The sequence below is a fragment of the Symphalangus syndactylus genome, chromosome 16 (genome assembly GCF_028878055.3).
Source record: "Symphalangus syndactylus isolate Jambi chromosome 16, NHGRI_mSymSyn1-v2.1_pri, whole genome shotgun sequence".
Taxonomy (NCBI): Eukaryota; Metazoa; Chordata; class Mammalia; order Primates; family Hylobatidae; genus Symphalangus; species Symphalangus syndactylus.
Genome location: NC_072438.2, coordinates 46,618,140 through 46,633,746, shown reverse-complemented (window position 1 = coordinate 46,633,746; position 15,607 = coordinate 46,618,140). Strand labels below are relative to the sequence as shown.

The 15,607-nt window shown below is 38.9% G+C and overlaps 1 protein-coding gene across 2 annotated transcripts in view; it reads left to right on the top strand.

The window, feature by feature from the left end:
- Nucleotides 1-15,607, top strand: part of PDS5A (PDS5 cohesin associated factor A) — a 176,315-nt gene that overhangs the window by 65,481 nt on the left and 95,227 nt on the right. For both annotated transcript variants that reach the window (XM_055246433.2, XM_063619784.1), the window contains exons 7-11: nucleotides 1,675-1,755; nucleotides 5,175-5,315; nucleotides 8,616-8,731; nucleotides 12,275-12,369; nucleotides 14,021-14,166. In XM_055246433.2, coding sequence (XP_055102408.1) covers nucleotides 1,675-1,755; nucleotides 5,175-5,315; nucleotides 8,616-8,731; nucleotides 12,275-12,369; nucleotides 14,021-14,166 — 579 coding nt within the window. The remainder of the gene's footprint in view (nucleotides 1-1,674; nucleotides 1,756-5,174; nucleotides 5,316-8,615; nucleotides 8,732-12,274; nucleotides 12,370-14,020; nucleotides 14,167-15,607) is intronic.

Sequence of the window (15,607 nt, the reverse complement as noted above, 5' to 3'; positions counted from 1 at the left end):
GGCTCCGCCCCCCGGGGGTTCACGCCATTCTCCTGCCTCAGCCTCCTGCGTAGCTGGGACTACAGGCGCCCGCCACCTCGCCTGGCTAATTTTTTGTATTTTTTAATAGAGACGGGGTTTCACCGAGTTAGCCAGGATGGTCTCGATCTCCTGACCTCGTGATCCGCCCGTCTCGGCCTCCCAAAGTGCTGGGATTACAGGCGTGAGCCACCGCGCCCAGCCAGTTTATAAAAATTGGACTATGGCAAAGGAGAGTATATTTTGGCAGATTAAGACAGTATATTTGGTTTTTATATAGTAGGTGAGTAGGTTGGTGGTATTTTTTTGGGACAGGGTCTCACTCTGTCACCTAGGCTGGAGTGCAGCGGCACTATCTTGGCTCATTGCAGTCTCTGTCTCCTGGGCTCAAGTGATCCTCCTACCTCAGCCTCCCAAGTAGCTGGCAATACAGGCATGTGCTACCATACCTGGCTTTTTTTTTTCTTTTTTAAGTTTTCTTGGTAGAAACGGGATTTCGCCATGTTGCCCAGGCTTATCTCAAACCCCTGGGCTCAAGCGATCTGCCCGCCTTAGCCTCCCAAAGTGCTGAGATTACAGGCATGAGCAACCACATCCGGCTTGAGAGCATTTTTATTAGTAGTAGGAAATAGACTTCTTTTAAGAAATAGAAATGTTAACTTAATTTTAAGCAAATCTTATCCTTTGCCAATGAAATAAAAGTATAAAGCAGGGGTCAAGAAGCTATGGCTTGTTGATCAGATTTGGACCATTGTTTATTTATGTAAGTAAGACTTTATTGGAACACAGCCATGTTCATTCATTTTCGTTTTGTTTATATCTGCTTTCATGCTACAACAGCAGAGTTGTGTAGTTGTAGCAGTGATTTGTATGTATGACCCACAAAACCTAAAATATTTACCATGTGGCCCTTCATAGAAAAAGTTTGCTGACCCCTGGCCTAGAGTGTAGGGTTTCCTAGCCTCATTTTGGAAGAGGTGTGAGATGATGGTGAATGAATCTGTTTGGTCCAAAACTTCAAGATATAGCAATGTTAATAGGTATTATTCAAAACAAGAATTCCCTTTTCAGGCATTTAAAAAAAATTAAATATATATTTTCTAAGGTCCTTCTCAGATCCTTTAATTTATTTGAGTACACTGGGACTCTTGAAGCGGGAGCATAGTATTAAGCATTTCAAAAATACAATTGATCAAGAACCCTTTTTATTTGAAACACCAGGTCTACTCTTCTCCAGAGCATGCATTGATTAAACATTGAAATAATTGAGCATGTTGTATTAGATCGGGGAGTGTATGTGTTTAAGATACATGGGTGTAGTTGTCAGTTTACATTGGTTAACAGATAAAACCAAAGAGCATTAGGTCTGTTTTGAGTTTAATAAAACTTAATATAGTGTTGTGCTTTTGATAACTAATCCATTTTAGTTTTTGATTAATAAATGAGTTCAATTTGCAACGTCTGCATTTAAGACCACTTGACTAGAGCATATTTGGCAAAACCTTGAAGAGAACTCAGTTATTTTTATTTTTGCTTCATATTTTAGTGAAGCAAAATTCATATTTTATTACAGATTTGAAAACTACAGTATTCTAATGTTACTATCTCATAAATTAACATTCATTTGTAACTTTCCATGTTTTTATTATTTTTCAGAACTTAAATAAACAGTCCTTTGACCTTGCAAAAGTGCTATTGAAAAGAACAGTCCAGACTATTGAGGCATGCATTGCCAATGTATGTATTTCTTTCTATGTTTATTCTGTATTTTCTAATTCTTAATCTATTGTACTAATTTATTAGAACCTCTTATATAAAAGTTTATTTGGCTTATAAATATAAAAGAACTTATGTCCAAATGTGATCAAGGTTAGAGAAATGCAACATAAGTTTCATGACATTGTTTTTAAAGGGTGGATATTAGCATAAGAAAAGTTGTCTGCAACTCCCATCCCCTTATCTGCATTTGTATTTATGTTTATTTCATTGTTTCCCAGATAATGCTGATCTCTTTCATTTTTTCTCTACATCTTTATCCTTGGGTCTCTGTGTCTCTCTTTGTATATTTTTTTCTTTGTTTCTTTTGGGTCATTCTTCTGAAGTCCTGTAATGTTTCTTCCTTTATTTTTTTTATTTTTATTTTTTTTTACGATTTCAGAGATTTATTTAGAAAATAGTTTGGTTGTTTTGGCTGTTGTTTTTGGCAAACATTTAAATACTTTCAGTAATGAAAGATTGTGATAGTTGCTATATAGTAATAGTTAAAAAAAGCTTTACTGAGGAATTTGTTCTGGGTTTTTTTTGTTTTTCCTAAAAAAATCAATAATTTGGAAAAAAAGTTTGCAATCTCACTATCTTATAGCAACTAATTCCATTGTTCATTTGCTCATATTTATAACTATTTTCCCACATACTTTATGAAAAAAAAATTATTTTTTTTGAGACGGAGTCTCACTCTGTCCCTGAGGCTGGAGTACAGTGGTGCAATCTCGGCTCATTGCAAGCTCCGCCTCCCGGGTTCATGCCATTCTCCTGCCTCAGCCTCCCGAGTAGCTGAGACTACAGGCACCCGCCACCACACTCGGCTAATTTTTTGTATTTTTAGTAGAGACGGGGTTTCACCATGTTAGCCAGGGTGGTCTTGATCTCCTGACCTCGTAATCTGCCCGCCTCGGCCTCCCAAAGTGTTGGGATTACAGGCGTGAGCCACCGCACCCGGCTATTTTATGTAAAATTTTGATTGTCATATTTGTATTGACATATTTTGACATTCTTTTTAAATATATAAGAATGACTATAAATGTTTCTTGATACGTATTTCCTTATTGTCATAGATCTAGGTCTTTTCAGCGTTTCTTTCCTTTCCTAATCATCTTTGTGAATCTAACATTTATATATTGTTGAATTATTTTCCATGGATAAAAATCCAAATGAGGCTTTTAATTTAAATGTTATCCTATTAGTATTACTTGGATTACTAAATTAATATTTAAACAGATTAAAGAATAATAGTACTAAAGAAGTGTTTGTCTTCAGCCTTGAATACATTTCTCAATTCTCAGAAATAACCATCCCCATTAGGTTTTCTTATATCCTTTCAGAAGTAGTATTCTGTGCTTTTTTGTGGTGCGTATGCATATATTTTGATAAAACTGTCTTCATTATTTTCAATGTCTGCATAGTAAATATGAATTTTTTGATATTACTGTTATCCGGTGGGAATGATTGGAGATGGAGTCTCGCCCTGTTGCCCAGGCTGGAGTGCAATGTTGCGATTTCAGTTCACTGCAACCTCCGCCTCCCAGGCTCAAGCAATTCTCCTGCTCCAGCCTCCTGAGTGCCACCACACCCTGGTAATTTTTATATTTTTAGTAGAGATGGAATTTCACCATGTTGGCCAGGCTGGTCTTGAACTCCTGACCTCAGGTAATCCGCCTGCCTCGGACTCCCAAAGTACGCGATTACAGGTGTGAGCCACCATGCCTTGCCAACAATGAATATTTTCTAACTTAATTCATGCTGCTTTTCAAATTATGATACTACCAGAAATGTATGCTTGTATCAGTTGCATACAATTGCCCCGAGGCAATTTAAAAATTTAATTCTTCTGCATGTGTGGCAGTGGTGGTGTGCAGTGCTGGTATCTTTTAATTTGTGCTCTTGGCCTTGTATACTCTTTATTTCTGTCTAGCATTTTTAAAAAAATCAGCTTTTGTATTACCAACTTTTTATTCTTTTTGTCATATTTTACTTTCTCTGAGTATTAAAAGAACCAACCCAACAACAACAAAAAATCCTTCACCTTTAAATACTCTTTATTACTAAACTCATGGAAAAATTATTCTGATTTTTTTTTTTTTTTTTTTTTTTTTGAGACGGAGTCTTGCTCTGTCGCCCAGGCTGGAGTGCAGTGGCGCAGTCTCGGCTCACTGCAAGCTCCGCCTCGCAGGTTCACGCCATTCTCCTGCCTCAGCCTCTCCGAGTAGCTGGGACTACAGGCGCCCGCCACCACGCCCGGCTAATTTTTTTGTATTTTTAGTGGAGACGGGGTTTCACTGTGGTCTCGATCTCCTGACCTCGTGATCCGCCCACCTCGGCCTCCCAAAGTGCTGGGATTACAAGCGTGAGCCACCGCGCCCGGCCTTTTTTTTTTTTTTTTGAGACAGGGTCTCGTTCTGTCCGCCATGCAGGAGGAGTGCAATGGTGTGATCACAACTCGCTGCAACCTCGACTTCCTGGGGCTTAAATGATCCGCCTGCCATGGCCTCCTGAGTAGCTGGGGCTGTAGGCATGCACTACCACACCCAGATAATTTTTTTATTTTTTACAGAGACAAGGGTCTCGCTGTGTTGCCCAAGCTGGTCTCCAACTCCTGGGCTCAAGATTGTCATGCCTTGGCTTCCCAAAGTGCTGGGATTACAGGCATGTGCCGCTGTGCCTTTGATTTTTTTAAAAATCAAAGGTTGAGGCCAGACACAATGGCTCATGCCTGTAATCCCAGTACTTTGGGAGGCTGAGGCCTATAGATCACCTGAGGTACGGAGTTCGAGACCAGCCTGGCCAACATGGTGAAACCTTGTCTCTGCTAAAAATACAAAAATTAGCTGGGCATGGTGGTGGGTTCCTATAATCCCAGCTACTCAGGAGGCTGAGGCAGGAGAATTGCTTGAATCTCGGAGGTGGAAGTTGCAGTAAGCCGAGATCACGCCACCGTACTCTAGCCTGGGCGACAGAGCCAGACTCCATCTCATAAAAAGAAATAAAAAATCAAAGATTGAGACTTTGTAATTTTTCTCTGGTACAAGGAAATTTTTCTAAAATCCTTTGTAATGAACAACACAGACTGTCTGAATTGTTTTAATGAAAACAAAGATTCCTAGAAATGTCCTTATTTGAAATACACTCAACAAACCAATTTTTTTTTTTTGCTTTTCTCCTTGTAACATTCATGATTTGATATTATTAGGAAATTATTTTTTCTGCTGTTTAGATGACTGTCTTATTATATATTAGTAATCACACATCTGTTTGTATCACCTCCTTCAGTTGTATATGTAATGCCTAATTAAATTGTTTATAAAAAATGTTTATTAAAAAGGTATCCATGTTTTTAAATGAACTGGATGTTTTATTTTTGTTTTTAATATCTCTTACAGTTTTTCAATCAAGTCCTGGTGCTGGGAAGATCATCAGTAAGTGATTTGTCAGAACATGTATTTGATCTGATTCAGGAACTTTTTGCTATAGATCCTCATTTATTATTATCTGTCATGCCACAGCTTGAATTCAAACTAAAGGTAAGATTAACCAATTTTCTTTTTTTTTATTTTTTATTTTTCTTTCTTATTTCTAGAGCAGGCACAATGTAAAATTGACCAATTTTCATGCCCTTTAAACTTTCCAGGAAAAATGTATACCGCATAATTTTTCTGTAACTGTAGAAGAATAAAGTGTGACTTCAATTTATCTTTTTTTCTTTTTTTGAGATGGAGTTTCGCTGTTATTGCTCAGGCTGGTGTGCAATGGTGCAGTCTCGGCTCACTGCAACCTTCGCCTCCCGGGTTCAAGCGATTCTTCTGCCTCAGCCTCCCGAGTAGCTGGGACTACAGGTGCAAACCACCATGCCCATATAATTTTTCTGTTTTTTGTAGAGATGGGGATTCTCCATGTTGGCCAGGCTGGTCTCAATCTCTTGACCTTGTGATCTGCCCACCTCGGCTGCCCAAAGTCCTGGGATTACAGGCGTGAGCCACCATGCCTGGCCACAAAATTATAATACTTCTAATTGTTAAATATCTACTGATAATCACAGTGACACAAGCAGTAGATAGGAAAAATGGTATTATCTTAGAAATTTATAATACATGTTGGTATTAAATGGTATCCTTTATTAGATTGATATGTTTTAGAATATCAAAATATTTTAAATGGAATCCTCATATGGTATTGCTTACAATTTTATGACCTTTTCATGGTACAGATTAAGGACAGAAATTTGACTGTCCTAAAAATAGTGTATCTATTTTTTATAGACAACTGAGCAAGTAATTGGTAATTCTTGCCCCTCTGCTATTTGTAAAAGTTTAGTACTGCCTTGAACTCTTGGGCTCAAGTGATCCTCTTGTCTCAGTCTCTTTTTTTTGTTTGTTTTTTGAGATGGAGTCTCGCTCTGTCGCCCAGGCTGGAGTGCTTGGCCTTTCTTGTCTCAGTCTCTTGAGGAGCTGGGACTACAGGTGTACCTCACCATGCCTGGTAATTTTTTGTTTGTTTGTTTGAGACGGGTTCTCACTGTGTTGCCCAGGCTGGTCTCAAATTCCTGGCCTAATGCAGTTCTCCTGCCTTGGCCTCAAATTACTGAGATTACAGGCATGAGCCACTGAGCCTGGTCAAGGAATATATTTTGACTTTTACAAATAGCAGACGGGCAAGTTTTCAGTTAGTTTTACTTCTGTAGTTTATAGATGTGAAATGTCACCTCTTTTGAAATAATCACTGATCTACTAAAAGTTACTTGCTATTAGAATAAAATTTCCATATATTTTTTCATATTTAAGGGATAGATTACTTTTTCTTTAAGAAATAAATCATATTGGCTAATAAATTGAACTTATTAGAAGGTTGTGCACTTTGCTTGAGAAAAATTTTGTCAAAGAAAATCAGGCTGGGCCAAGTGCAGTAGCTCATACCTGTAATCCCAGCACTTTGGGAGGTGGAGGCAGGCAGATCTCTTGAGCCCAGGAGTTTGAGACCAGCTTGGGCAACATGGTGACACCCCATCTCTACAAAAAATACAGAAATTAGCCAAGCGTATTGCCACACACCCGTAGTCCCAGCTACTCAGGAGGCTGAGGTGGGAGGATGGCTTGAGCCTGGAAGGCTGAGGTTACAGCGAACCGAGGTTGCTCCACTGTACTCCACCCTGGGTGATAGAGCCAGACCCAGACCTCGTCTCACCAAAAAAAAAAAAAAAAAAAAAAAATCAGGCCAGATGTGGTACCTCATGTCCATGTAATCCCAGCATTTTGGGAGGCTGAGGTAGGAGGCTTGCTTGAGGCCAGGAGTTCAAGACCAACCTTGTCAACATGGTAGGATTCTGTCTCTATAGAAAAATAAAAAATTAGCCAGTGTGGTGTGGTGATGCACACTTGTATGTCCAGCTACCCAGGAGGCTAAGGTGGGAGGATCACTTGAGCCCAAGAGTTCAAGGCTGCAGTGAGCCATGATCCTGCCACTGCACTCCAGCCTGGGCAACAGAGCAAGACTCTACCTCTTTAAAAAAAAAAAAATCATTTTTGTCATTTATAATTAAAATAGTTAATACTTGATGTAATTTTCATTTTTACATTGGTTAAGTGTGCCTGTTTTACCCACAAAACCCCTGTTCTTGAGCGTTAAAACATTCATAAGGAAAAGATTTTATCCTGTGGTCTTTATTTTTCTATTTTTACTTCCCTTTTCCAAAAGTATTTTGTTTATTGGATATCTGGTATTGCTTTAGCCACATACTGTATTTGAACGCCTAAAAAAAATTAGCAGTTGCTTTTAGGTATTGTGTTTATTTTTCTAGTGAATATGATTTTTGAAACGTTTCACACACCATATGGTTTCAGAATAACTTATTTTACATTAAAGCATGGCATCACTGCTGAAACTGGAACAGAATTTTTATCGCATATACTGTTTCAGGATAAGAAAATGAGATAATCTTACTAGAAAACAATGACATTTTGCTTTTTTATAGTATTTAAGCTGACTTCAGATCGTCTTTTGATTCTTCCGTTGCTATTAAAATGAGTTTCTATGAATCATGAAATTCTATAGTGTCGTATTCTCCAGTCGTAGGGGATCCTTCATTAAAACTTTGTGTATCGGCCAGGCATGGTGGTTCATGCCCATAATCCCAGCACTTTGGGAGGCCAAGGCGGGTGGGTCACGAGGTCAGGAGTTCGATACCAGCCTGGCCAAGATGGTGAAACCCCATCTCTACTAAAAATGTGTGGCGGTGGGCGCCTGTAATCCCAGCTACTTGAGAGGCTGAGGCAGGAGAATCTCTTGAACCTGGGAGGCAGAGGTTGCAGTGAGCTGAGATGTGCCACTGCACTCTAGCTTGGGAGACAGAGCAAGACTCCTCAAAAAAAAAAAAAAAAAAAAAAAAAAAAAAAAACTTTGTATATCAAAACTTTAATTGATGTGTGTTTATGTTGGAACATAAATTGCAGATTTCCTATGAAGTAAGCTTATTAGGGTGGTAACTGTAACTTTGTCCTTCATAGATGTTTTTATAGTGTTCTTAATGTTAGAAGTGAATTGTATGTCTCATATTTGTACAGTGTCCATAACCAATGTATAGAATGCAATTAATCAGTGAAGTAGACATAAATTAGCAGTTGGGAGGGTGTGAAATAAGAGCAAAAACCCAGATGATCTAACATGAAATCAAATCAATTTCTGCATAGTAAATGAGGACATATGATATTTTAAACTTCTTACAGTTATAAGCAGAAATATGAAATTGTATCTTCTTGAGAATGTTTCAGGATACTTTGTGTAATCTGGTGAATAAAGCTTAGGCTTCACTTTCTGTTTTCCCTTCTTAGAGCAATGATGGAGAAGAGCGATTAGCTGTTGTTCGACTTCTAGCTAAATTGTTTGGCTCCAAAGATTCTGATTTGGCAACACAGAATCGTCCTCTTTGGCAATGTTTTCTTGGACGGTAAGAGAACATATAATTCTGATGTTTATATTTTGGAAAATAGGGTGCCATCCACTTGATTAAAACTGTACATATCAAAACTTTCATTAATAGATGTTGGTTTCATTGTCATCTGTGTTGCCATCCTTCTTATGGAATAAATTGTAGGAAATATTTTTTATGAAGAAAGCTTAGTATTTTATCTGTGTAACACTTTTTAACTTCTTTGTGTTAAAATAATGTCATGGCCAGGCATGGTGGCTCATGCCCATAATCCCAGCACTTTGGGAGGCTGAGGTGGGCGTATCACTTGAGAACAGGAGTTGAGGAGACCAGCCTGACCAACATGGTGTCTCTACTAAAAACAGAAAAATTAACCAGGGGTGGTGACCGGCACCTGTAACCGCAACTACTCAAGAGGCTAAGGCGGGAGAATCCTTGAACCCGGGAGGCGGAGGTTGCAGTGAGTTGAGATTGAGCCACTGCATTCCAGCCTGAGTGACAGAGTGAGACTCTGTCTCAAAAAAAAAAAAAAAAAGAAAGAAAGTCATTAGAATAAATAGACAGCATTGCAGTATATTCTAAGTCTTAAGATTTTTAAATCATGAAACTGAATACATACTGATCCAAATTTAAGAACCTGTGCCATTTGTCAGCCTACCAACTTTTTCGTTTACTAGTGCATGTCTTTTGGGTCTGTAACTTATCTGAACACATTGTATGGTGTGTTTTAACTAATTTGGTATAATTGTATGATTTTTAAGTGGAAAATATGATTGCCCTTAACTCAGATAGTTTTTAATGTTTCTTCTCAAGAGCTTAGAATGACTAAATTCTATTTGGCTTGATAGTAGTGTTGACAAATTTATGAAATTCATGAAATTTCTCCTTGCATTCCATTTACCTGTTTTGCTTTAAAAGCCGATTGGAAAGTAGATATTTACTATTAATATTCTGGAGATGTTTGAGATTCTCCGTTATTTAGTTCAACTGATTCAGTAGTTGGTGCCAGAATTTTTCTTGATGTAAATTCACCATAATAGTTCTCTTTTTTTTTTTTGAGACAGAGTCTCGCTGTCGCCCAGGCTGGAGTGCAGTGGCACGATCTCAGCTCACTGCAGCCTCCGCCCCCCGGGGTTCACGCCATTCTCCTGCCTCAGCCTCCCGCGTAGCTGGGACTACAGGCGCCCGCCATCTCGCCCGGCTAATTTTTTGTGTTTTTAGTAGAGACGGGGTTTCACTGTGTTAGCCAGGATGGTCTCGATCTCCTGACCTCGTGATCCGCCCACCTCGGCCTCCCAAAGTGCTGGGATTATAGGCGTGAGCCACCGCGCCCAGCCAATAGTTCTCATACTAATCCTCGGTTCTGAGAAATCTCTGACAAGGCCATACTGCTATTTTAGCAGTTACTTGCCCAGAACATGCCATTTTGAAGGTCTTATAGGAATAAATGCTAAATATTTGTATAACTAAATGTGATGAGAATTTTGAATGGTGGGAATGAAGCAACTGCACTTTCAAAGTTATGGGGGAGGAATTCCCTATCCCAGGATGGACATCAAATATTTTTTGTAAATCATTTAAGCAAAAAAGGAAGGCTTCATTTTTCACTTGGGTTACTTATAAAAATGAAATCACCCGATATAAGTTTCTGACACATTATTTTACACTCACTGCTAACTGTAGTGGTGTCTCTGATTCATAGAAACAAGTCATAGTCTGCAGTATTATTTTCCATAATTATAGCATTAAGTGTTTTGATACTTTGTAATTACTTGATCATTAATAATGTATAATTTTTCTCTGCCAGCCAGAGAATTATAAATCCTAAATGCAAGATTTTATTAACATATGAAAATTATATCTAGGTAAGAAAGTAAGAGGCTATAGACATTAAGACGTTTATTATTAAACAACTTTTGTTTACTTGGTTATTTTATGAGATCATTTCAAAAATAAAAATATTTCCAGCTATTTCAGATCACATTATTTATCATTAATCAGTATATTTTAAAAGTTGCCTAATAATCTGTTTTAAATTTGAGGGTTCCTTACCTTATCCTTAACATGTGAATTTTTTTTTTTTTTTTTTTTTTTTTTGAGACGGAGTCTTGCTCTGTCACCCAGGCTGGAGTGCAGTGGCACGATCTTGGCTCACTGCAAGCTCTGCCTCCCGGGTTCACGCCATTCTCCTGCCTCAGCCTCCCGAACAGCTGGGACTACAGGCGCCTGCCACTGCACCTGGCTAATTTTTTGTATTTTTAGTAGAGACGGGGTTTCACCGTGTTAGCCAGGATGGTCTCCATCTCCTGACCTCATGATCCGCCCGCCTTGGCCTCCCGAAGTGCCGAGATTGCAGGTGTGAGCCACCACGCCCGGCCAACATGTGCATTTTTGAGTCTACATATTGTGTTGTATGTTAATTGAATTCTTACGTATACTAGACCTTTAAAAGAGCATTGTAATACAAGTTGGTGCTGGCCAAAAGAAACTTACATGGTGAGACAGTGCAACACACTTTTTTTTTTTTTTTTTTTTTTCGAGACAGAGTCTCACTGCGTCACCCAGGCTGGAGTGCAGTGACGTGATCTCTGCTCACTGCAACCTCTGCCTCCCGGGTTCAAGCAATTCTCCTGCCTTGGCCTCCTGAGTAGCTGGTATTACAGGCACCATGCCTGATCTAGTAACACATTTTCTGCACTCATCTTTGAACTTACAGATCTGCCCCTTATATATGGTTTGCTCTCTACCTCAAGTTCCCCAGTGTTTGTCTCATATAAACCTTTCGTCTTGTTTTGTTTTGTGACAGGGTCTGTTACCCAGGTTGGAGTGCAGTGGCACAATTATGGCTCACTGCAGCCTCGACCTCCTGGGCTCAAGCAGTCTTTCCATCTCACCCTCCCAAGTGGCTGGGACTACAGGCGAATGCCTCCATGCCCGGCTAATTTTTGTGTTTTTTTGTAGAGACATGGCTTTGCTGTGTTTTCAGGGCTGATCTTGAACTCCTGAGTGCTTCCTGAGTAGCAGCTGGGACTACAGCGGCATGCTACCATGTCTGCCTAATTTTTGTATATTTTGTAGAGACAGAGTTTTGCCATGTATGCAAGGCTGGTCTTAAACTTCTGGCCTCAAGCAATCCACCTGTCTCCGCCTCCCGAAGTGCTGTGATTACAGGTGTCAGCCACCGTGCCTGGAATCTCCTATAAACTTATTCTTCAAACTGATTTTGTGTTTTGAATGTTTTTTACTTTGTAGCATAATATTAAGCTCTCAGATTTTAACTCCATAAAGTGTATAGTTTGGGTTGAGGGATGTGATTGTTTATACTGTTTTTTGTTAGTTTTAGCATGGTAAAGAAATTCTGTTTATGAAAATGTTTTTGTGAAATTGTGTCCTTTCACCTTATAGTGTACTTTATATTCTTCCTTCAGAATACCTTAGCTCATAACAAATTTTCTAATCAGTAACTATTGTTGTGTATAAGTATTTTCATGTTAGATATACCTGATTTGAGAGTAATTATTTTGTCTTACAATTAATGTTTAGCAATCTTTTTCTATGTAGATTTAATGACATTCATGTTCCTGTGAGATTAGAAAGTGTGAAATTTGCCAGTCATTGTTTAATGAATCACCCAGATTTAGCGAAGGATCTCACAGGTAAGCTAGCTGGTTTATTACAGATATTAGCATAATCATACAACTATATTGTAGATATGACTTGTGACCTAACTTCACTTTCCAAGTAGGTTTTAACTCTGGTATGGTCTCGGGTTTTCATTTGTTGTGCACTAAGAAATGATGTCATGTTCATGTAGTAAAATTACATTTAAAATCTCTTTGTTTGTTTATTTTAAGAGAAAGGCTTTCACTCCTGGGCTCAAGTGACCTCTCACTTTGACATCCCGAGTATTACAGGCGGGTGCTACAATGTCCAGCTTAAAATCTTCATATTTTAATCCTTTGAAATTTTTTGAAAATCATAATTTAAGGAAGTAGTGTATTTCTTAAGACATTGGATTTGGGTAGAAATCATTGTGTCTATTTAATTAAATATAGTGGCATTTAATAATAAGTGGGAGCATGATTATCTTCTGCACTAGACTAGAATTTTTCATTCTTTTGAATCTAGAGCATTTAAATCTACCTGTTTGGTAGCAGCACATAAGTGGTTTTTATCAACAGGCTGTTATTTACCAAAAAGAACAGGGGAAACAACATTTTTTTTGTTTAGATATAGTTTGTATTATAAATTATTTAAGAATTTTTAAAGAGATTATGAAATATTCTCATTTTATATTGTGTAATTTGCAGGTATATACCTATCAGCTAAATTGCCATAAGCGTTTTCACTGTTTTTCTTTTAAGCCTTTTAATTTGTAACTGAAATTCAAGCTGACATAGATCAGATACTGCATTGTGAGTTGACTTTTCCAGGATAACTGATGAAAATACATTATTAAAATGTAACTATGGGCATGGTGGCTCACGCGTGTAATCCCCTGCACATTGGGAGGCCAAGGCAGTGCATCACTTGAGGCCAGGAGGTCAAGACTAGCCTGGCCAACATGGTGAAACCCCATCTCTACTAAAAATACAAAAATTAGCCAGGCATGGTGGCAGATGCCTGTAATCTAAGCTACTCGGAGACTGAGGTATGAAAATTGCTTGAACCTGGGCAGCGGAGGTTGCAGTGCACCCAGATCGCTCTGTTACACTCCAGCCTGGGTGACAGAGTGAGACTCTGTTTCAACAACAAAAAATAAAAATAAAAAAGATGTAACTGTGAGGTCTTTTATTTTATTTTATTTTTGATACAGGGCCTCACACTGTTACCCAGGCTGGAGTGCAGTGGCTTGGTATTGGCTCACTGCAGCCTTGACCTCTGGGCTCAAGTTATCCTCCCTCCTTAGCCCCCCAAGTAGCTGGCACTGCAGGGGCGGGCCACTACACTTCTGGCCAATGAGTTTTTTTGTTTGGTAATTTTTGTAGAGATGGGGTTTTGCCATGTTGCCTAAGCTGGTATGAACTCTTGAGCTTGTGCGACCTGCCTGCCCCAGCCTGCCAAAGTGCTGGTATTACAGTTGTGGGCCACCACACCTGGCCAACTTTGGAGTTTTAAGTGCAGTTTTGTGATTACAGTAGAGTACTGCTGCTGTAAAAATAACATGATTTAATTTCATGCCATATTTTACAAACATTGCTTTAGCATGGACAAAAACTTAATGTATTTCTGTTCTTTTCTTGCCATTCTAAATCATGACAAATTACATAGCTAACATTTAGCCTAAGTTTTTTTCTCTTATTACAGAATATTTAAAGGTTAGATCACATGATCCAGAAGAAGCTATTCGTCATGATGTTATTGTTACTATAATAACAGCTGCCAAGAGGGACCTGGCCTTAGTAAATGATCAGCTGCTTGGCTTTGTAAGGGAAAGAACACTGGATAAACGGGTAAAATCTGAGGCATTTTATTCTTCTGTACTTTGCTGTTTAAATTGCTAAATACAATTGGGTATCATTTTCTGTTACATTTAATGTCTTTCTGTGTGAACATCAAATTAATAACAATGATAAAGAGCTCCTAATTTGTATGTTTCCTGCATATCTTTTCATTATCCTTATGAATAAATACATTGGATTCTATACCTTTTGAGATCTTTTTTTTTGAGACGGAGTCTCGCTCTGTCGCCCAGGCTAGAGTGCAGTGGCGCAATCTTGGCTCACTGCAAGCTCCGCCTCCCGGGTTCACGCCATTCTCCTGCCTCAGCCTCTCTGAGTAGCTGGGACTACAGGTGCCTGCCACCGCACCCAGCTAATTTTTTGTATTTTTAGTAGAGACGGGGTTTCACCGTGGTCTCGATCTCCTGACCTCGTGATCCGCCCGCCTCGGCCTCCCAAAGTGCTGGGATTACAAGCGTGAGCCACCGCGCCCGGCCACCTTTTGAGATCTTAAGCATGGGTTTCTTTTCTAAGAGACCCACTAAGTTAAGTCTCATAAGAGAACCACTAAGTTAATCAAAATTTTACCTTTTTATTTACACGATGAGTTTCAAAAGAATAGTGATTGATCATCTATTCTTATAGTTAACATTTTCACATATGACTTTCTTGAATACTTAGCTGGGTCTCCCACTCATTGAACTAAAGAATATCACTTCCTAAGAAAGTGACATTTACATATTGATGTGCCAAGCTAAGGACAATAATGATGGTTATATGTTTAGTTATTTTTCCTGTGATTTTCTCCATTTGATGCAGTTGAAAACATGGATTGCCAGGGGCGGTGGCTCACGCCTGTAATCCCAGCACTTTGGGAGGCCGAGGCGGGCGGATTACGAGGTCAGGAGATCGAGACCATCCTGGCTAACACGGTGAAACCCCGTCTCTATTAAAAATACAAAAAATTAGCTGAGTGTGGTGGCGGGTACCTGTAGTCCCAGCTGTTCGGGAGGCTGAGGCAGGAGAATGGCGTGAACCTGGGAGGTGGAGCTTGCAGTGAGCCGAGATCGCGCCACTGCACTCCAGCCTGGGCGACAAAGCAAGACTCTGTCTCAAAAAAAAAAAAAAAAAAAAGAAAAGAAAACATGGATTGATAAGGAAAAGTAGTGCTAAGAATACAACTAACGAATAGGTTCAGGTGTAAACAAGAGATAGACGTGTAGGGCAGGCTGATTAGGCCTAACATTTCTGGCATGTTTCATGATTCCCTTGCAACATACTATTATTTTATTTGAGGTGTAGTTGAAAATTACTTTCGTCTGCAAATGATTATTATAATTTCAGGGTAGAAAAGTAATTGGTTTTGGTTTTAAAATATAGAAAGAGGTATTCTTTAAGTTTTTACTTTTAAAATTGTCATAGGAGCCAGATGTTTAAAAAACGGCAGATACCT